Source organism: Oratosquilla oratoria, chromosome 12 (assembly GCF_046742065.1).
Source record: "Oratosquilla oratoria isolate Oo_2021 chromosome 12, ASM4674206v1, whole genome shotgun sequence".
Classification (NCBI taxonomy): domain Eukaryota; kingdom Metazoa; phylum Arthropoda; class Malacostraca; order Stomatopoda; family Squillidae; genus Oratosquilla; species Oratosquilla oratoria.
The window spans coordinates 66,318,478-66,342,167 of NC_134788.1; the positions used below are offsets into that span (position 1 = coordinate 66,318,478).

General features: G+C 39.1%; 1 protein-coding gene across 7 annotated transcripts in view; it reads right to left on the minus strand.

Moving 5' to 3' along the window:
* The window catches only part of LOC143031957 (uncharacterized), a 54,505-nt gene that overhangs the window by 14,822 nt on the left and 15,993 nt on the right, over positions 1-23,690 (minus strand). For 4 of the 7 annotated variants that reach the window (XM_076196352.1, XM_076196349.1, XM_076196350.1 and 1 more), the window contains exon 3: positions 17,850-20,773. The exons of 2 other annotated variants lie outside the window; for them this stretch is intronic. In XM_076196352.1, coding sequence (XP_076052467.1) covers positions 18,968-20,209 — 1,242 coding nt within the window. In that variant the 5' untranslated portion in view covers positions 20,210-20,773 and the 3' untranslated portion in view covers positions 17,850-18,967. Of the gene's footprint in view, positions 1-16,431; positions 17,803-17,849; positions 20,774-23,690 lie in introns of those variants that run through there. One more of the 7 variants, XR_012967052.1, reaches the window with a different exon arrangement.

Below are 23,690 nucleotides of genomic sequence, written 5' to 3' on the forward strand. Positions count from 1 at the left end.
ATCATAGTGATTTTCTCAATTTTCTGGATAGTTTGTTTGTGTCTTGGAGAGGGGGTACACAAGGCTTCCGAGACCCATGGTGTTATTATAATGAAAAACATTACACAAAATATGAAATACAAGCTTTTGGTTGAATCCTACAACAACCATCTTCAGGTAAGACTAAATGTACGTGGCAGGAGTTTGAAAAAGAGTAAATGAAGGAACTTGGAAAGTTAGGTCGTAGCAGCTAGGCGTCAGGTACTGAACGGAGGTGAGGTCTTCATTTCAGCGGGATGTAGCTGGACATCAGATCACTGTAGCTGGACGTTTGGTCTTTGTTGCCACGCAGCCTTAATGTGTAGTTTTTAAGTACTGTGTCTATCTGTATATTAATGATAGGGGTGTATTGTGTAATGTAGACTCTTTCCAAGATGTTTAGTTTCTTGTTGTTGTTGCATTGTTATTTTTGTATTGTTAACTAAATCTTGTCTGTTTGGAGTTTTGTTGTATACTTTGTCTGTGTATACTTCCTTCACAGGCGTGCATTGTGAGTCTCTTACAGAGGTAGTGGTGAAACCAATACACTCATGCCTCAATTTAACGGACTAAAAGGGGGGAACACCGGTCTGATATATCCGATTGTCCGAAGTTTCCGATACTACTGTATTTCAATGTTTACGTTACGAAAAAATGAGGAATGAATACAGTACGGTACTTTTACCTAAGCACACTATCCAATCTGTTAGTGTAAATACCTGGGATCTGGCCCAAAATTTTCACCCCATGAGTACCAAGTCCAAAATTTTCACCCCCAAAAATGAAAAATACTTCAGCGAATATTGGGTAAGTTGTTCCTTTTGTTTATGAATATCGGACACAGTTTGTTTCTTCACTCCATATTCATCACACACCTGCTTCACCGACACTCCACTTTCCAACTTTTTAATCAACTCAAGCTTCTGTGATACTGTTAAATTGACTCTTTTCCTCTTTTCTACAGGATGTACAGGTGCCGTGGTTAAAAAAAACTGTTGAATTATTTCACAAACAACACACAAAACAGGGCCAAAAAAAGGTCAAAAAACACGGACCAAACAGCTCCACGTGTTCTGGCACAGTTATAAACAAAGCAACCATAGGTCATCTGGCGGTCAACTGCGGAAACATCGGACCGCGTCCAGTCGCTCCGGACGATCCGGAAGCTACAGATTTTGTCCGTTGCATCCAAAATCCGTTAAAGTGCGGTCCGTTAAATCGAGGTATGAGTGTATAAGAAGCATTGGGAAGAAGTTTGCAACCTTCTTTGGGGCAAGTGAATTGGTACACCATATCAGTCTGAGGAGAGAGTTGTTTTTAGTCATATTAATTTTCATTATAACATTAGGGACTTTAGTGTTTTTTATAGTATATGATGAGGGTCAATTTATTGTGTGGATTGGTGCATGTGACGTTACGTGCAAGGATGTCTTTGAGAACATGTTCGTCTGTTTCATATTCTGGTGTCATTTGGTTTTTGTAATAAACTGTGTGTGTGGAATGTGTGTTGTTTTGTCCGTGTTGTGTTGTGTTGTGTTGCGGGTGATGAAAAGTCTAGTCTCTTTGTCAATGAGAAAGTTGGGAATACCATTGTTAATGAGAATTTGTTTAATGTGCATTATTTTGGAGTGAAATTTTTCCCAAGAAGAGCAGTTCTTACATGCGCATCGAAGGTATGCCTGAATGACGCCAAGTTTGTAATGCTGGGGGCACTCACTTCCTGCATTCAGGCATCTTCTGGTGTCAGTTGTTTTCCTGTAAACAGTGGTCGTTGTGTATTTGTCGTCTTCAGAGTGGATGAGGGCATCAAAGAAGGGAATTTTGTTGTGTATATGGAGTTCATATGTGAAGTGTAGTACAAAGGCTATGTCCATGGTTAGCTGTAGATCATTCAGGTGGGACTCACTCCTAACTTCGGTAAAATGTCATCAACGTATCTACAGTAGGAAAAGGGTATTAAGACGGGGTCTTGTAAGACTTTTTTCTCTAGATTGCACATGTAGAATTCAGCAAAAGTACATCCCAAAGGTGAACCCATGGCAACTCCTTCCACTTGTAGATATAACTGGCCTGATGGGCTTCTAAAGGGCACTTCAGTTGTGCTGGCTAGGAGATATTTCATCATTTCCTCCAGGATCTTAGTGGATTGTAATTCAGGGTGGCGGTATACATTATTCAGGATTATTTCAATCGTGGGAAGAATTGGAATATGTGAAAATAACGATTCCACATCAAGGAAAGCCATTATTCCTTGGGGTTGCTTGCTGTGTAATATGTCAATCAAATCATCAGATGATTTTAGGGAGTACTTCTTGGGGATGAATGGGGTGGTGATATTGCTGAGCTGTTTTGCGAGTCCGTATGCAGGGGTAGTGATCTGTGAGATGATCTGGCGGAGGGGGGAGTTCAGCTTGTGTGTTTTGACGTTACCATAAATACAGCCAAGAGAGAACTCACCAGTAATGGGAGGGATATGCAGATGGTCTACAACTGTGTTATTAGCTGCGATGAGTTTGTTAACCTGAACCTTAAGTTTGCTGGTGGGATGACTAGAGATTTTCTTGAATTTAGAAGTGCCGCAGAGGATGTGGTTAATCTTAGAGAAATAGTCTTCTTTGTTAAATAAGACATAAATAGAAGACTTGTCAGCTTGTCGAAAGACAAGGTTGGGGTTGTTGCGTGACTCAGAGGCGGCTTGTTTGAGTTGAGAAGAGGGAACTTTTTTCATGACTGTGCCTTTTGGTGGTTTCAGCTAATATATATATATATCTACTATAATAAAGTAGTAGCCTCTGTCTATTTGTTTGTTCATGAACTCCAAGGGTTTTAAAGATAGACCCTCATAACCATATTTATTCTGATACCCTATCACTCCAGGTACTTGGATAACTATATTTCATTAAAAAGATATATATGCAGTAGTGGGATTCAGCCGGTTCTTACCTATTCGCTAGAACCGGCTCACGCAAATTTGTCAGTTCGGCGAACCGGCTAACTGGCGAACCGACTAGTTGCTCAGCTGGTCAGTGGTCTTCTGCATCTCATCCGATAAGTACCGGGACGGTATGTTTCGTAACTTTCGTTAGTGATTTATTGCATAGTTTATTTACACAAGTGGTTACCATTTTTTTCATGTATATAGTGCTTGGTTTCTCTGTATATTTGTGTTATTAAACTACATTTTATTATAATTATGGACATACATACATACACGCACTCTCTTACACACTCCTTAGGCCTACCCACACAAACATGTTTGTTTATAAATAACACAAATGCATTGCACACATGCACACACACACTCATGTACATGTACACATATGTATAAAAAAAATTGAAAGAATACAAAGAGCAATTACAAAATTGGCACCAACACCCTCAAAACTATCATATGAAGAGAGACTACAAAAACTTGAACTACAGACACTAGAACAAAGAAGAGAGAGAGGAGATTTGATAGCTATTTACAGAATCATGAAAGGCATAGAAATTACTGATAGAGAGAATCTGATAAAATGGGATGACAGAAATACAAGAGGACACGGAAAGAAAATAAAAAAAGACAACTATAGAAGAGATTTGAAAAAGAACAGCTTTCCTCACAGAGTAATAGACAGTTGGAACAAGTTAGATGAGAAAGTGGTGTGTGCAAAAACAATACATGAATTTAAAAATAGTTTAGATAAAATGAGATATGAAGACGGGACACCACGAGCATAGCTCCCCTTCCCGTAAAATACAACTAGGTAAATACAACTAGGTAAATACACGTGTAAGCACATACATAGCCTACGCATGCACACACTACCCCCACACAAACATGCGTCCGTAAAAAAATAAATACACCTGCACTAGGTTGCCCAAATCGAATTTTTTGATCACGAGACTAACTATAGGTTGGCACCCAGGTCTATACCCCATTTTTTTTTTCCACCTGACAATTTTTCAGGTTTTTCGTATGTAAATATTTGAATATTTTTTACGTTTGGCAGCCAGAGATGCATTTTAAATATAATATTGTTAGTTTTCCATATTTCTAGTTAGAATATTTAATTGATAACAATAATATAAAGAAAATGTGGCTAAGAAGTGGTTGTAAATTAGTGGTTGCAAATTAGAACTGGCTGACGAAAAATTTGAATCCCACTACTGTATATATATATATATATATATATATATATATATATATATATATATTTATATATATATATTTTTTGGTTGGGGTTAAGGGTTAAAGGGGTATGGTTTGGTAACATGCCACTACTGTAGTGTCCCCTTAACATGCATAGCATTTTTGTGACAAAAATTACTTTGATTAAACAAACCATTGTATGTGTTCATAAATATTATTCATATTTGTGATATTAATGTTGCCACAAACTACAATAGCCTTTGTACGGAGAAAGCATGTAAATATAAAAAAAATATATAATTTTACCAAATGTTGAAATATTGGTTATTTTTTATTTTATTTATTTTTGTGGGTGGTAAAATTATCAAGTTCAAAGATATTTAGAGGTGGTTTCAATTCTTCTCTTATGGCCGAGTATATTTTATTTCCAATGGGCATCTTCCTCCTCAGATTTATTTTGTTCTTAACATTTTATTTGTGTTACCTTTTCCACTGAGTTATATTGATGTGTAACTTTTCTCCAGAAATTCTATCAAAATTAAAATGATCATTTGCACACAGCAATGCACGGGTAATTTGGTTAGTATATACATACATAAATATATATATATATCACTATATATATATATAAATATATATATATACATATATATATATATATACATATATATATATATATATATATATATATATATATATATATGTAGAGACATTGGGACAAATTATGGGAAAGGTGGAGGGGGAAACACGCGTCTTTATCTGAATATCGAGTTTATTCCCGACTGGTTTTGCTTACAATAGCTTCTTCTGAAGAAGCTATTGTAAACAAAACCGGTCAGGATTAAACTCGATATTCAGATAAAGACCCGTGTTTCCCCCTCCACCTTTCCCACATACATATATATATATATGTATATATGTAATGTATATATATATATATATATATATGTGTGTATGTATGTATGTATATGCAAGCAATCACATCACCATGATACAAAAATGCAAAATAACCACAGAAGGGAAACTTGTAGACAGTAAGTACTTTCGTATATTACATCTTCAGACTAAATGACAGAGATACAGAGTTGTGTTTAAATGTAAGTATCAGGTAGCAACCATAGGGGGTGAGGGGGGGAGACAATACAATGTGGGAATGGGGGATGACCTTACCTCTATCGACCTGACCAACACATAAGGCTCAATCTGGCAGAAAAAGAATAACAAGAATATAACATACTCAAATCCTATCAACATGGCTTTTTGAGGCAACTCATGTGAAACTCAGCTCATCAACACAAAGAAGAGACCTTACACTACCTGGACAGAAATGTTGGAAGTTAGATCAACACACAAATATTGGATTTCAGCAAAGCATTCAACACTGTCCTACCCTAACCTATTAAACTAAATCAGTGTGGCATTCAAGACAATGTTTTGGGATGGATCAACACATGGCTTAACAAATGCAATGATTAGAAGTTGAGTGCAGAACGTCCACACTCTATATCTATCATATTTGGAGTACAATAAGGTACAGTACTTGTACCCTTAATGTTCCTACTGTACATCAATGACATTGGTGACAAGTTAAGCCCTAATTCCAAGCTCAAGCTATTTGCTGATGACTGCCTCCTGTCTTGCCATATTCAAAGCATAGAACAGCTACGGCTACAAAGTGATCTACATGATGTAAAAGATTGATCTCTTGCATGGCAAACGAGCTTCAATCCAAAATAAAAAACCATGCAGGTAACAAAAGGCAGAAATACTAGAGCTTTGACTTACAGTATGCTTGGTATATACCTTGTATTTCTTGAACAGTGTACCTATCTCAGTGTCAACCTAACATGCAACGTGACCTGAGAAAATCATGTAAATCATGTCACAAATAATGCCAGTAAGATATTAGGTTTTGTCAAAGGAAATCTTTCAAGATGTGACATCAAAGCACTCATATGCCCCAAATTAGATTATGCTTTATCCATATGGAACCCCTAACAAGCATATCTCACATATAAATTGGAAATGGTTCAAAGACAATCAACACAATTTGTCTTCAGCAACTATTGGCATACCATAAGTGTAACCAATTTATTTAAACCTCTTAACCAACCGACTCTTCAAAAAAAGTGGAAACAGCAGATTAACACTTTCTATAAAGCATTCCACGGTGAAGTTGAAATTGTAAGAGGCCGGTAGTGTACGAATGGAAATGAGCTAGGGCAGTAGAATAATTCAGACTCGACGCCTGCTCGAGGGCAATGTTATGTCTAGGTGAGGGCGACCTTTTGTCTATGTAAACACATCGACGGTGGTGACTGTTTTTATAATCGCTTATGTAATCACAACATTGTAAGCGCAGGTTACCTTCGTTTGACTAATGCTGAGATAAACAATATCGCTAGTGGCATTGTGATAGCTTTCCGGATTGGTGCAAGGTGGAGAAGGAGGAAAAAAACTATTGGTGCATGAATTCAAAGTCACGCCCATAAGGAGTGACAGTTACTTGAGAAGTCACCGAAGATTGGTTTAGAAAAATTAGTGACGTCAGACGAAGGTAGCTCAGCGTACGATACGGGATCTCGGGGGAGAAGAGATAGAGAAGATATAGAGAGAAGATATAGGGAGAAGAGATAGAGAAGATATAGGGAGAAGATATAGAGAGGGTGTGGAGAGAGGATCAGGAGACGATGTAGAGACGAGAGAAAAGAGATCCCGAGTGTAAGCTAAGGTGAAATTACAGTGAAAGAAGAAAGAAAATTCACCATCCTTTTATTAACCCAAAGGACGAGAGGAATAGGCATGGGGCCTAGAAAATAGTGAGACTACAGGAAAAAGAAGGCATTGGGCCTACTACTTAAGAGGAACTTGAATATTAGTGAACCTCACGTAACGAGAGGCAAGGGGCCTCGAGACGAGTGATATTACAAGTCAAATTTAAGTGACAGTGGTGACAAGGGGTGGTGAAAGAAATACACATTCAATAATAAGTCACAGAAGCCCCTCAGTCAGCCAGGAGAGCCACAACCAGAGTTGTTCCACTGCGATGCCACAAAAAAGCATAATTAAATCGCTTCATGCAAACACCATCTGAGACTGGAATAATCTTCCACCAGAAATTAAAAATCAAACTATAACCAAGGCATATAAATCAACCTTGGAAATTTTTCTTTTGAACAGCCTTAAAGTTTGAAAGTTGCATGAAATGCAAACCACATTTGTATGACAAAGCTTCACAGTGATGTCTGTAAAACCTTTATGAGATTCTAAGATTTTGAGATAAACTATGGTGCAGTAATCATAACTGTTTTCATGTAGTTCTCACCTTGAATTCATATATAACATATATATGCATATACCACAATGTATATTCTGTATCAGGATCAAATTATAATGGTATTGATGTTTATAGTCATACATAGATTTTTCAGTCTTAATCATAAATCCAACAAAATACTGATAAAAAAAAAACTACATTGAAAAAAATTACATTAGAAGTTATTACAAAGATATATTTCATAACATTGAGGAACAAACAATGATGAATTAAAGATCGTCAGGTGTATAAGTATGGGTGACAGTCCTTGCATTCCCTTCAATACTTTTGGTGAAAATACACTTAAATCAGTAGTATATAATGTTATCTCATTTCATCTGAACTTCAGAACAAAATTGTCAGTTACTGGTTTAGGTATGTTCTTATTTAGACCAGTTATATAATATACTTCTCTCACTGTAATCACCATCAACCTATCATCTCACTCCCACCAATAACACTGCTGTTCAGCAGGTATGTGTGCACCTGTCCTCCCCATATGCTTCCTCATGCCCAAACCCAGCTTGCACAGAATTTGGTACAAAGCAATATCTTCTCCACAGTGCATAATATAATACTATGAACAAGAAATCATCTGCCTTCAAGACTTACATATCAACTTCCAAGAAGCCAGAGTCTGAATATGACCTATGATAGCTAAACCTGGAGACGTCCAATCTGCCAGTCTGGCATGGCCTACAACCCTCAACATCCTCACCAAGAGAAGCCACAAGCCTAACACAAGGACCTCATGTGACCTCTCCATCCCACTACAAATCCACCTCCTCCTTCCCATCACCCCCTTGCCATCCCAAGAAAGACCAAACTTCCCTGCAGAAACAATAGAATAGATACATCATGAATGCCACACCAGCATTCTCCTCACATCAACAAATGCCAACATGGCAACTTTCTTCTGACCACCCAAGCCCCCCCCACCCTGTATGTTCTGGCTTGTGACACACCAACCCTAAATTGTAGATCAACAAGAGCTCATTCAAGTCCCCTAATCCTCCTAGACCTGAAACAATGAGTGGCCAAACTCAAATTCATCTCCATAATCCAAATTGCCCAGCACACTCCAAACCCCAACCTATCAAAGATACCACATCAAAAATAGCCGTCCCCAAAATTCAATGACATTTCTACACATTGAAGGACCCCTGACAACAGGCACCTACCCCTCTTCCATAACGCTCACTGACATGCAGCCAATACAGTATACAATTACACCCAACCAGCCCAACATTAATGAAACCTATTCCTGCAATTGGATTAACTGGGATTCATCCCAAACTAGGAAAACTCGTCTTCCTATGATTGGAACTCAAATGTATATATATATGGCAATCACAATTAGATACACATACACTCCACCACTGCCTTCCCCATTCATCCTTCATGAGCCAAAAGAAAAAGAGGAAAAGCAATTTTGGTTTGCCCAGTTACATCATCACCACTCACACTCCAAAACTCTAATTCAAGCCACTGCAGTCAAAATCTTCCTGTATCATCTACTAACCATATGCTCTTTAAATCTCTACTCACCAGAGAAAAAAGAGGGAAACACTACCTTAGGTCTACCCAACTACCCCAACCTATTTTCTATTAAAATATTCAAATGGCAGATTTTTGGGAGACAACACTAAAACTGCAAGAGATACAAAGACTTCCATACTAGCAATTCATTCTCTATTTTTTCTAACACAGACCTACCTACAGCCTTTCCTCTTTCAACGCTAAACTGCCCCTCCATCAAGCTATCTCTATGTACACTTGACCTGTTGCTTGAATTTCAATGTTGTGTGATATGAATGACAACAACCCTCTCACCTGCCCATGTGAGTCTCTTGTCCTACTAGAATGCCTTCACAACAACTTCCTAGTCCCTACCTACCCCATCAGACAACAATCACACTACACCTAACCTTAGGTGAAACACAACATCACTGCACTTGACCAGAAAGTTGTTGTGAAGGTACTGTATTGAGCAAGAGATTCGCATGGGTAGGGGAGAGGGTTGTCTCCATTCTTTCAATGCTAAACTGCCCCTCCATCAAGCTATCTCTATGTACACTTGACCTGTTGCTTGAATTTCAATGTTGTGTGATATGAATGACAACAACCCTCTCACCTGCCCATGTGAGTCTCTTGTCCTACTAGAATGCCTTCACAACAACTTCCTAGTCCCTACCTACCCCATCAGACAACAATCACACTACACCTAACCTTAAGTGAAACACAACATCACTGCACTTGACCAGGAAGTTGTTGTGAAGGTACTGTATTGAGCAAGAGATTCGCATGGGTAGGGGAGAGGGTTGTCTCCATTCAGAAAGTGGCCATGTGTGAAATGAGTGTCTTTTCTAAAGTGTTCTAATACTCTGTGCAAAGAGTTGTATGGGATTTTATTATCATTAAGTGGTTTGTTGGGCATGCCTTTCAGTGTTTATCCCTCTTTGTTTTGCAGACCATAGGGTACAAAAGTATATAAGAACATAAGAATGAAGGAGACTGCAAGAGACCACAAGGCCTACACTAGGCAGCTCCGTATCCATCACCACCTGTCATCGCCATCCATAAAGTTGTCTAACCGTTTCTTAAAACAACTTGTAAATTCAGCATTCACTACATGGTTACCAAGTTTATTTCATTCGTCGACCACCCTATTTGTAAACCAATTCTTGCCTATGTCCTTTTTAAATCTAAATTTGTCCAGTTTCTAACCATTACTGCGAGTCCTGCCCTGTTGTTTTAATATGATGACCTTGTTTGCATCACCCTTGTTAAAGCCTTTGATCCACTTGAACACCTCTATTAGATCACCCCGCACTCTGCATCTTTCCAGAGAGTGTAAGTTAAGGTGCCTAAGCCTCTCTTCGTAAGGCAAATCTCCGAGTCCATGTATAATTTTTTTCTCAGACGGTGGGGTTGGAGCCATCAATGGGGACTGAAGCTGCTTTTTGACCCTCTCCCTATTTTGTTGTTTTCTGAACTGTAGAACACTCTGCTCAATGCTCCACTTGTATTCATTTGCCTTTATTCTATTCAGACATTGTGACTGGGTTCTTTTGTGGAAAGAAAAAAAAAAAATCATGAACAACTTTAAAATATTTTATTTACCACAAGTATAAACAAAATTGATGCAATGTTAGCACAAATGAAATACATATTGACATGATTAAAAGTTGAACTCATGAATTTTCATTCATGAGAAGGAGCTTGACATCTTGAAAGGTCAAGGCATGGTATGACCTCTTCCATAAAAGCAGGAGACTTCATTAGCTGTGCACAAACTACGGGGTACTCAATACATCTACCATTAGGCCATTGCAGATTTGCAATAATAAGATGAAAGTGGACCAATCAGACATAGTTTATGTGAATAGTTTATGATAATATTTTGTTGCATTTTAATCCAAAACATATATCTAAATTATTTGTATGTCTGAAATCAAGCACTGAATTACCTTTCAAGCAAATAATCTAAGTTTATTCAAATCTTAGTTCATCCAATCAATTTGGCCATTTTTAAAAATCTTCATGTAAGCATAGTGTTTCTCGTTAAAGCAGTACACATTATACTTATTATGAGATCTTCATTATTTCATTTTTCCAAACACACATCTACGAAACTAATTCATAATAAGAACTATCCTAATGTCTACCCTTTAGTCCATCTCTTTATGAACATTATGCATATATAACCACAACAATTGTTCCACCACTTCTGCTTGTGGACAATTAAAGCACACATTGATACCCAGTCCTTTTTGTTTTACACGAAAAGAATTGGGCAAAGACCAATTCAATCAATGCTACTAATGGCTTCTCTCCTATGTGGGTCAACACATACTGCTTGACTTGACACCTTTTGTGAGAAAGTTGCATCACACAAGGAAAGTCTTCTCTCTTGTGCGAGCCACCACATGCCTTGAGGTCACTTTTTTGCAAGAAAGTTGCATCACACAGGTCACAGCAAAAAGATCTTTCACCACTGATGTAACCTTGTGATATCACTCTTTCATATGAAAGCTGCATTACACACATCACGATGGAAAGGTTTAAGGTTTCTCTGTAGTGTGAATCATCGCATGTTTCATGAGGCTACTCTTTGTGGGAAATCTGCAACACACAGGCCACACCTAAAAGGTTTCTACCCTGTGTGGGTCATCATATGCTTCTTTAGGAGACTCTTTCGTATGTATGCTGCATCGCACAGGTCACACTCGCACGGCCTCTCTCCTGTGTGGGTCATGGTATGATAGTTGAGGTGTGCTTTTCGAAAGAAAGCTGCATCACACTGATTACACTGGAAAGGCTTCTCTCCAGTGTGTCTGTCTCTGAATATGTTTCTTTAGATAAGGCTTTTGTGAAAAAGCTGCATCACACTGGTCACATTGAAAAGGCTTCTCTCCAGTGTGTGTCATCTTATGGTTTTTAAGAGAAACCTTTCGTACGAAAGCTGCATCACACAGGTCACACCGAAAAGGCTTCTCTCCACTGTGGACGATCATATGCTTTTTGAGGTCGCTTTTTCTTACAAAAGCGGCATCACACAAGGTGCATTGAAAAGGTTTTTCTCCTGTGTGGTTCATGATATGACATTTGAGTTCTGCGTTTCGAGCGAAAGCCGCATCACACAAATCACACTGGAAAGGTTTTTCGCCTGTATGTAATCTTATATGGGCTTTGAAAGAACCTTTGCTTGATAAAGTTGCTTCACATACGCCACACTGAAGAGGCTTCTCTCCCATGTGGGTCTTCATATGCGTTGTTAGAGCAGAATTCTGAGAGAAAGTTGCACCACACAAGTCACATCGAAAGGACTCCTCTTCAGTGTGGGTCCTCACGTGTTTCTCTAGAGTATCCATTTGTGAGAAAGCTACATCACACAGGTCACATTGAAAAACTTTCTCTCTGGTGTGGTTCTTCACATACCCTTTGAAGATGACGGTTTCTATGAAAGTCCCATCACACAGGTCAAACTGAAAGGGTTTCTCTCCTGTGTGGGTCATGGTATCAAATCTGAGGTCCCTGTTTCACATGAAGAGTGCAACACACAGGTAATACTGGGAAGTTTATTTTCTTGTATATGTTGCTACATGGGTTTTGAAATTACTCCTTAGTGAAAAAGCTGTATCACACAGGCCACAGTGGAAAGACTTCTTTACAGTATTGGTCCTTGCATGTTATATGACTCTTTTGTACATTGCATCACAGACCATAGCAAAAATGATTCTCTTCAATGTGGACCATTGCATACCATGTCAGGTCATTCTTTTGTATGAAAGCTGTATCACACTGAAAAGTTCTCATTTGTGGGTATCATATGCTTTTTAAAACAACTTTCTTGTAAGATGTATTCCACAAGTCACAGTGAAAAGTTCCCCCTCTCCATGTGGGTTATCACATAGCCTGTGAGATTATTCTAGTAAGATTCATTACATATTTCACACTAGGATGGTTTTCAACTATGTAGGTCATTTAATCAGACTATTTTCTCTTTGGGTCATTATATGGTAAATATGTGAAATCCTTCAGTAATTCTTCCAAAGAAACCTTGACGGCTATCCTTGACCTGCCAAAGAAGTAAAAGACATTTCTTTTTAGGTGACATAATCTTATCAATTGGTTCTAATTTACCAGTTTCTTATGAAATTATCATTTTTGTATTTAGGTAACCTGCAATACAAATATATGTGACATTCATAGGTCAGCTTGTATTTGTATCTATATTGAAAATAAGGTTAAAGACAGTCAATATGTTGAAAGCTACACTATGGATATTCAACCGTTTACATGTCCAGCACTCAAAATTTGCCGCACGCTATTAATATCTTACAAAATCACACCTCAATACCACATAAATTCAGTGTTTGCTTCAAGTTGGTACACAGTAAAATGATAATTCAATTATCAATTGATTGCACAAAAAATTTTCATGTTGGGTTAGGATATAGTCTATTTGCTACCAAGGGTTAATTTAGGTTGATAACATAGCCTGTCCATGTTCAGAATAAAAGGGAACTGGTTACATGCAGATCATATATTAGGGAGTCTATTGAGTCATCCCTGCAGAACAAGACCACATTCATCTATGTTAAGAGTTTAGAAATCTCTACTTGTAAAACAATAATTCTTTTGTACTACATCTGTCCCACCTTCATGCTGTTCCCTTGAACTTGTCTTTTCTCATTCCTATGAGTTATCCTTCTCTGATAGCAACATTGTTGTAGGGGAGGGAAAGGACTCTCATCTTGCTTCCCATGCAAATTGTATAAATCAATTATATGGGGGCAGATTAGTAGGATTAGATCCAATCCTGCACTCTGTATGTTTCCTCCTACAAAAAGTCAAGGCAGAAGAGGGTCTAGGAGGAGTCCAATCAGAATACTAATTATAATTGGGTCATTACTTATACATGGTTGTGTAGATAAGAATACAATGGAAAATATTGGTGGTTTGTCAGAAGGAAAGTGAATATGTCATCTTTTTAATCAAACTATGCTGAAAGGGAGGGGTGACTGAGTAGGAGTTTTGTGGGGAGGGTGTCAGAACTAATGAGTGGCCAAAAGATTAACGTGACAAGATTAACCTCTTCACTCTGGGACACATTGCACATCTGGCAGCATTAGCTGCCCGACATTTATCAAAGCAGCCACATCTTTTGTAATTAATGATAGGGCTGAGCCTGTGTCTCTCAGAAGCTTGATAGATGTAGGTGGGCTATCTTGATTAAGGGCCACTGAACCAGAAGAACAGAATGGTTCAAATGTTGATAACATAGGTGAGGAAGGATTATCTGGGACAACTGATGGGCTAACAGCAGTGAGACAGGGCTCCAAAAAACTTTCCGATTGCTTGGCCACATTGATCGAGAGAGAGGGGGACCCTTGGAGAGGAACCTTTCTTTGTTGTAGTTTGAAACATTCATCAACATGATGTCCTGGTCTTTTGCAATACTTGCAATAGCTCCTGCCTCCAGTGAGGGTAGATTCCCTGGTCTCACTATCAATAGGCTTACCTGAGGTAGATGAAGCAGATGATGAGTGAGCCGGTGGTCGAGGAGCCTGTGGAGGTCCGACTGGCTTGGAGTCCCTAGTGGGGGGGGAGCTTTGGGGCAAGGTAGGGTGAGACCTGGAATGCATTCTAGGATTAGTTAAATGGTAATAGTCGGCCGCTGGGCCAGCCTCTGCCAAGGTACGAATACCTCGCTGATCCAAGTTGGCTCGCACATCTGGAGGGATATTATTTCTAATATCTTCCATCAATATTAACCCTTTGAGTTTCTCCAGGTCTACGTGAGCCTCCTCGCTCTCCACCCACCGGGTGAACAAGCGGAGCTTTCGTTGGAAGTACTCCACGTATGTCTCCTGGTTGGATTTCCTACATTTCCTGAATTGTTGCCGGTAGGCTTCAGGAACAAGTTGGTATGCTTGTAGAATATTATATTTAAGTACATAATAATCACTACTCTGACTGTCGGAAAGTGCAATAAATGTGTCGAGAGCTTTTCCCGAGAGGGCACCATACACCATCTGCGTCCACTGGCTGAATGGCCATTGGTACATACGTGCTAACTTCTCGAAAATAGAAAAGAACTTGTCTGGTTCATCCTCGTTAAATTTCGGAATATTAGGTGTTTTTTCTATACCATGACTTTGAGACTTGAGTCTCTCTATTTCTAGTTCCAACTTCTTAAGTTCAACCTGTAAAGCTAGATCATTTACGGGGCTAGCACCCCCAACATCTTCCCGTGAGGCGAGGACGAGTTTATTTTCCTCTAAGTACTCAAGAATTGTGTCTTTCAAGGGGTTCTTATTTAAACCGGAGCACTCGCCTATTTGATAATGATTTAATGTTGCGTCATAATAATCGCATTATAAAAAATAAAGTCAGTGCTCAATCGTTCGCTCTCTTTCACTTGTGAATTTTGATAACCGTAGAAAATATGATGAAGCCAGTTTAGAGAGAATGGAGGTTACATAGGTACGACTAAAACAAATATAGTCAAGACGCCGACGTCGGCATCATTGCGTACCCACTTGCTCCTCATGACGCCTACGTAGGCGACACTGTATGGAAGTGGTTAACAGGGAATAATTCAAAGATACAACTGAAAAAGAAAAATATGGAAGAAGTCAACCTAACCCATCATGAAGTGGAAAGTTTAACATCAAAATAAATAATACACAGAAGAATGGAAATACAAGAGCATGAAAAAGAAGCAGAAAGCAAAACATCATTAGAAATGTGGAAGACACATGAAAGTAATTTTTTTTTTCATGTCTAAACACCAAGTTTGGTTACTTTATATACATGAAGAACAAATTGCTTGCCTTTCAATGGTAGAAAAAGTGCAGGAATGAAAATGTAATAAACACATTGTATGGAGAATATGATCTATAACACCTTAGTTTTATATGACTAGAATTGAGTGAAATGAGGACAAGCAAAGTGGTACATACATATACCAACGGCTTTTCCCCCCCTTACACAGGGGGTAGCCAAAAAGAAAAAGGCATAGAAACCACTCCCACCCATTCCATTTCCTATATATTCCACTCAACTCCACTCCACCTCCCTCCCTCAAATCTTGGCACCTCCTGGATGACGGGTCATCCCTGCATCTTGTCCACTGCCCTGGGTCAGAAGCAGTGTCGCAAGACACAGTACATCCACAGCAAGGCCACTTCATCAATTTGGCAACCCTCCCCCCCCTATCCGTCCCCTCATGCAGAGAAGGAGAAGACGGGGAGAAATCCCTTCGGGTTGCGTCAAATTTTTCTCATACATACTTCCTCACCACACATCCCCCACCCACTCCCCCTCATGCATCACAGCATCATCTATACACAACCCCTCTCCATTCACCCCTATCTTCTGTCCTCTCCCATCCTTCCTCTGCAGACATTCCTCTCTTTTGTAATGCCCCTTTCACCCCATCCTTCCATCTCATCCTAGGATGCCCCCTCATATTCACTCCTTCCACACTTTTTTTTACTAATCTTACTTCACTCATTCTTTCCAAGTGTCCAAACCATCCTAATACTCTTTCATCAACCCTATCTCTCAGTTCCCTTTCCACCTCTGTTCTCCTCCTCATTTCTCACTCTATCCAGCCTAGTAACCCCCATCATCTTCTCAGACATTTCATCTCAAACACATTCAAACTCCTTCTCTCATGTTCCATGTTTCTGTTCCATGCAATGCTGTTGGCACAATCACTCCTTCACATAACCTCCTCTTAGCATCCATTCCCAGATGTCTATTTCTCGTTACACTTTTTAGTCCACCGAGGCATTTACTCACTTCTCTCAATCTACATTCTACCTCCATCCCCACTCCTCCCTTTCCTCTCACCTGCCCATGTGAGTCTCTTGTCCAATACAGTACCACACAATCTACTATAATGCCTTCACAACAACGTCCTAGTCCCTACCTACCCCCATCAAACAACAATCACATTATACCTAATTTTAGGTGAAACACAACACCAGCACCTCACCAAGAAGTGGTTGTGAAGGCATTCTAATAGGATGTATGGCATTGTATTGAGGAAGAAACTGGCATGGGCAAGTGAGAGGGTTGTCGCCATTCAGAAAGTGGCCATGTGTGAAATGAGTGTCTTTTCTAAAGTGTTCTAATACTCTGTGCAAAGAGTTGTATGGGATTTTATTATCATTAAGTGGTTTGTAGGGCATGCCTTTCAGTGTTTATCCCTCTTTGTTTTGCAGACCATAGGGTACAAAAGTATATAAGAACATAAGAATGAAGGAGACTGCAAGAGACCATAAGGCCTACACTAGGCAGCTCCGTATCCATCACCACCTGTCATCCCCATCCATAAAGTTGTCCAATTGTTTCTTAAAACAACTGAAAGTTTCACCACTTACTACATGGTTACTAAGTTTATTCCATTTGCGACCACCCTATTAGTAAACCAATCCTTGCCTATTTCCTTTTTAGATCTAAATTTTTCCAGTTTATAACCATTACTGCGAGTCCTGCCCTGTTGTTTTAATATGATGACCTTGTTTGCATCACCCTTGTTAAAGCCTTTGATCCACTTGAACACCTCTATTAGATCACCCCACACTCTGCGTCTTTCCAGAGAGTGTAAGTTAAGGTGCCTAAGCCTCTCTTCATAAGGCAAATTTCTGAGTCCATGTATCATTTTGGTCTCAGACAGTGGGGGTTGGAACCATGAAAGGGGTCTGAAGCTGCATCTTGACCCTCTCCCTATTTTTTTTTTCTGAACTGTAGTACACTCTGCTCAATGCTCTACTTGTATTCATTTGCCTTTGTTCTGTTCAGACATTGTGACTGGGTTCTTTTGTGGAAAAAAAAGAAAAAAAAATCATGAACAACTTTAAAATATTTTATTTACCACAAGTATAAACAAAATTGATGCAATGTTAGCACAAATGAAATACATATTGACATGATTAAAAGTTGAACTCATGAATTTTCACTCATGAGAAGGAGCTTGACATCTTGAAAGGTCAAGGCATGATATGACCTCTTCGACAAAAGCAGGAGACTTCATTAACTGTGCACAAACTATGGGGTATTCAATACATCTAACATTAGACCAATTCCAGGTTTGCAGTGACAAGAAGAAAGTGGACCAATCAGGCATAAACCGCAATTTATGCCACTTGTAAGCATGTTTTGTGATCCCTTTGTTGAGTAGGTAATTCATGCAACCTCTTTGAATAGTTTATGATAATATTTTGTTGCATTTTAATCCAAAATATATATCTAAATTATTTGTATGTCTGAAATCAAGCACTGAATGACCTTTCAAGCAAATAATCTAAATTTATTCAAATCTTAGTTCGTCCAATCAATTTGACCATCTTTAAAAATCTACATGTAAGCATAGTATTTCTCCTTAAAGCCATATACATTATACTTATTATGAGAGCTTCATGATTCTAAATCTTACCAAGATCCTACATAAAAATTAAAACTTATCATTTCTGGATTTCATTTTTCCAAACACATATCTACAACACTAATTCATAATAAGAACTATCCTAATGTCTACCCTTTAGTCCATCTCTTTATGAACATTTTGCATATAACCACAACAACTGTTCCACCACTTCTGCTTGTGGACAATTAAAGCACACATAAATACCCAATCTTTTTTGTTTTGCACGAAAAGAATTGGGCAAAGACTAATTCAATCAATCAATGCTACTAACGGCTTCTCTCCTATGTGGGTCAACACATGCTGCTTGACTTGACACCTTTTGTGAGAAAGCTGCATCATGCAAGTACGGAAAGTCTTCTCTCTTGTGCGAGCCACCACATGCCTTGAGGTCACTTTTTTGCAAGAGAGTTGCATCACACAGGTCACAGCAAAAAGATCTCTCACCACTGATGTAACCTTGTGATATCACTCTTTCATATGAAAGCTGCATTACACACATCACAATGGAAAGGTTTATGGTTTCTCTGTAGTGCGAATCATCGCATGTCTCATGAGGCTACTTCTTTGTGGGAAATCTGCAACACACAGGCCACACGTAAAAGGTTTCTAACCTGTGTGGGTCATCATATGCTTTTTTAGGAGACTTTCGTATGTATGCTGCATCACACAGGTCACACTCGTATGGCCTCTCTCCTGTGTGGGTCATGGTATGATATCTGAGAATGGCCTTTCCGATAAAAGCTCTACCACACACATTGCACTGGAAAGGCTTCTCTCCGCTGTGCCTCCGCTTATGAAGATTTAGAGCACACTTTTGCGAGAAAGTCGCATCACACTGGTCACGCTGAAAAGGCTTCTCTCCAGTGTGGGTCTTCATGTGTTGTTTCAGAGAACCCTTTTCTACGAAAGCTGCGTCACACAGGTCACACCGAAAAGGCTTCTCTCCAGCATGGTTCATCATATGGTTTTCGAAGACCTTCTTTCGTATGAAAGCTGCGTCGCACAGGTCGCACTTGAAGGGCTTTTCTCCCGTGTGGGTCATGGTGTGATATTTAAGGCTCTCGTTTCGCAAGAAAGCTGCGTCGCACTGGTCACACTGGAAAGGCTTCTCTCCAGTGTGCCTCAGGTTGTGTTGCTTTAGAGCACGCTTTAGTGAGAAAGCTGCATCACACTGGTCACATTGAAAAGGCTTCTCTCCAGTGTGTGTCCTCTTATGGTTTTTTAGAGCAACTTTTCGTAAGAAAGCTGCATCACACAGGTCACACCAAAAAGGCTTCTCTCCACTGTGGACGATCATGTGCTTTTTGAGGACGCTTCTTCGTACAAAAGCGGCATCACACAAGTTACAAGGAAAGGGTTTTTCTCCTGTGTGGGTCATGATGTGATATTTGAGTTCTGCGTTTCGAGCGAAAGCTGCATCACACTGATTACACTGGAAAGGCTTTTCGCCTGTATGTATTCTTATATGGGTCTTGAGATAACTTTTGTTCGAGAAAGATGCTTCACATACGCCACATTGAAAAGGCTTCTCTCCCGTGTGGGTCATCATGTGCGGCTTTAGAGCAGACTTTTGTGAGAAAGTTGCATCACACCGGTCACATCGAAAAGGCTTCTCTCCAGTGTGGGTCAATGCGTGTTTTTTTAGAGTACCTTTTCGTGAGAAAGCTGCATCACACAAGTCATATTGAAAAGACTTCTCTCTGGTGTGGTTCTTCACATACCTTTTGAAGACAATTTTTTCTATGAAAGACCCACCACGCGGGTTAAACTGAAAGGGTTTCTCTCCTGTGTGGTTCATGGTATCAAATCTGAGGTCTCTGTTTCACATGAAGGGTGCAACACACAGGTAATACTGGGAAGTTTGTTTTCTTGTATATGTTGCTACATGGGTTTTGAAATTACTCCTTAGTGAAAAAGCTGTATCACACAGGCCACAGTGGAAAGGCTTCTCTACAGTATTGATCCTTGCATGTTATATGTCTCTTTTGTACAATGCATCACAGACCATAACAAAAATGATTCCTTTCAATGTGGGCCATTGCATGCCATGTCAGGTCATTCTTTTGTATAAAAGCTGTATCACACTGAAGTTCTCATTTGTGGGTATCATATGCTTTTTAAAACAACTTTCACGTAAGATGTATTCCACAAGTCACAGTGAAAAGTTCCCCCTCTCCATGTGGGTTATTGCATGGCATGTGAAATTACTCTAGTAAGAAAGATTCATATTTCACATTAGGATGGTTTTGTACAATGTAGGTCATTTAATCAGAATATTTTCCCTTAGGGTCATAATATAGTAAATATGTGAAATCCTTAAGTAATTCGTCCTTCCATTGAAACCTTGACGGCCATCCTTGTCCTGCCAAAGAAGTAAAAGACATTTCTTTTTAGGTGACACCTTATCAATTGGTTCTGATTTAGCTGTTTCTTATCAAATAGAATTTCTGTATTTAGGTAACCTGCAATACAAATACATGTGACATGCATAGGTCAGCTTGTATTTGTAACTATGTTGAAAACCATACCATGGTTATTCAACCATTTCCATGTCCAGGACTCAAAATTTGCTGCAAGCTATCAATATCTTACAAAACCATACCTCAATACCACATAAATTCAGTGTTTGCTTCAAGTAGGCACACAGTACAATGATAATTCAATTATCAATTGATTACACAAAAGTTTTTCATGTTGGGTTAGAATATAGTCTATTTGCTACCAAGGGTTAATTTAGGTTGATAACATAGCCTGTCCATGTTCAGAATAAAAGGGAACTGGTTACATGCAGATAGACTCTTTTGAGTCACCCCTGCAGAACAAGACTACATTCATCTAGTTAAGAGTTTAGACATCTCTACTTGTAAAACAATAATTCTTTTGTACTACATCTGTCCCACCTTCATGCTGTTCCCTTGAACTTGTCCTTTACCATTCTCATCTTGTTTCCCATGTGAATTGTATAAATCAATTAAATGGGGGCAGATTAGTAGGATTAGATCCAATCCTGCACTCTGTTTGTTCCTCCTACAAAAAGTCAAGGCATAAGAGGGTCTAGAAGGACTCCAATCAGAACACTAATAATTGGATCATTACGTATATATGGTTGTGGTGTAGATGAGAGTACAAATAAGAATATTGGTGGTTTGTGAGATGGAAAGTGAATATGTCATCTTTTTAATAAAACTTAGCTGAAAGGGAGGGGTGACTGAGTTTGGGAGTTTTGTGGGGAGGGTGTCAGAACTAATGGGTGGCCGAAGGATGGAAGGAGGGGCTCTAGTGTTTGTAAAGAGATAAGAAAATGCATGGTAGAGTTAAGGGAATTGCCTTTATGGATAATGTGCACAAAGCTAAAAATAGGATTTTTTTTGGGAGGTATGGTTCTAGCAGTGAGAAAGTGAATAGAGAAGGGAGACTTTTTGCATCAACTTAAATTTGTGTATAGAATTTTGGAAGGAAGGTTAATGTAGTGGTGTTGGGGGATCTCAATCCTAGAGTAGGAGATGAATCTATAGATGTAGTAAGGAGGTTTGGAGTGTCAGGTAGAAATTAAAGTTCAAAGATGATGTGGAACTGTTTTCACTAAAGGAATTGATGATAATGAATACAGTGTTTACGAAAAGAGCTAAGAATAAGTATATGTGAGAAAGGGTGGTTGATAATGCATTAACCCCTTCGATACGATGATGCCTACTTAGGCGTCATGAGGAGCAAGTGGGTACGTGAGGATGCCGATGTTGGCATCTTGATTGTATGTATTGTAGTTGTAATTGCGTGACCCCCATACTCTGTAAACTAGCTTCTTCATATTTTCTATGGTTATCAAAATTCACGGGTGAAAGAGAACAAAAAATACAGCGGTAACTGTATTTTTTATAATGCAAGTATTATGACGCAACATCGCACATCTGGCAGCTAATGCTGCCCGCAAGATCTTGGCCTGTATTGAAGGGGTTAAGAGACTATGTAGTGGTACCCAATGGGCGAAGTGGAAGAGTTCTGAATATTCATGTTTGTAGGGGAGAGAGTGGGGTATTGTCAGATAACTTTTTTTGTGGAAAGAAAATTGAAGGAGGAAAAGTGGAGGAAAAGGCAAGGAGGCAGAGAAGTTATGAAAATAAAGAAACTAAATGAGAAGGATAAATAGAAGGAATACCCGAAGCTGAGAAAAGTGTTGGGGTGGTGAGGGATAAAGGGGAAACAGAAAGGTCGAAGGAACTATCGAATCGTTTGGCATGGTAGCACAATGGCTCTGTTGCAATAACCATAATACACCAGCGCTGACAACATAAGATCTAGTCAAGCAAGGAAGTCATGATACACATATCATTACAATGTATCTTTTTTACATAAATGTATGAAAACAAATATAAAATCTCTCAAATATAAAATGATTAAATCTCACATTCCTTGCAGAAGTCCACCTACTACAAGGAATGTAATAAATGTTACCGAGGACCTTCTCAGGCAGTATCTTTTTATTCTTGGCCTTGACAATTTTTCCTATATTTGAATTAGAAGCCATTGCTATTTTCACCCCACCTTTCCTAAGAAGTGACGAGTTCATACACATAACCAATACCTTTAACCCCTTCAATACGGGCCACATTGCATGTCTGGCAGCATTGGCTGCCAGATGTGCAATGTTGCATCATAATACTTGCATTATAAAAAATAAAGTCACTGCTCTATCGCTCGTTCTCTTTCACCCGTGAATTTTGATAACCATAGAAAATATGATGAAGCCAGTTTCCAGAGTATGGGGGTCACGCAGGTACGACTACAATAAATATAATCAAGACACCGACGTCGGCATCCTCACATACCCACTTGCTCCTCATGACACTTATGTAGGCGTCACCATATGGAAGGGGTTAAGAATTAAAATATCTGGGGGGAACAATTAGCAAAATGAAAGAAAAAGCAAAGAATATCTTCATGAAACCATGTGACCAATTATCCAAGAGGAATAAAATACAATACATTTCAGTTCCCAACTCCAAGAAAACTTAGTCATTGACACCTTTCTTAGGAAAAGCGAGGTGAAAACAGCAGGGGCTTCCAATTCAAATATAGGAAAAATTGTCAAGGCCAGGAGTCAAAAGATATTGCCCCAGAATGTCCTCAGTAATATTTACCACATTCCTTAGAGCAGATGCACCCCTATATACTACAGTGAATCAGGTTGAGACATTGAGAAACACCTAGCTGAACATAAGAGGGATATGAGGTCACACAGAACATCCAACTCACTCATTCAACATGCTGACAAATCTAGA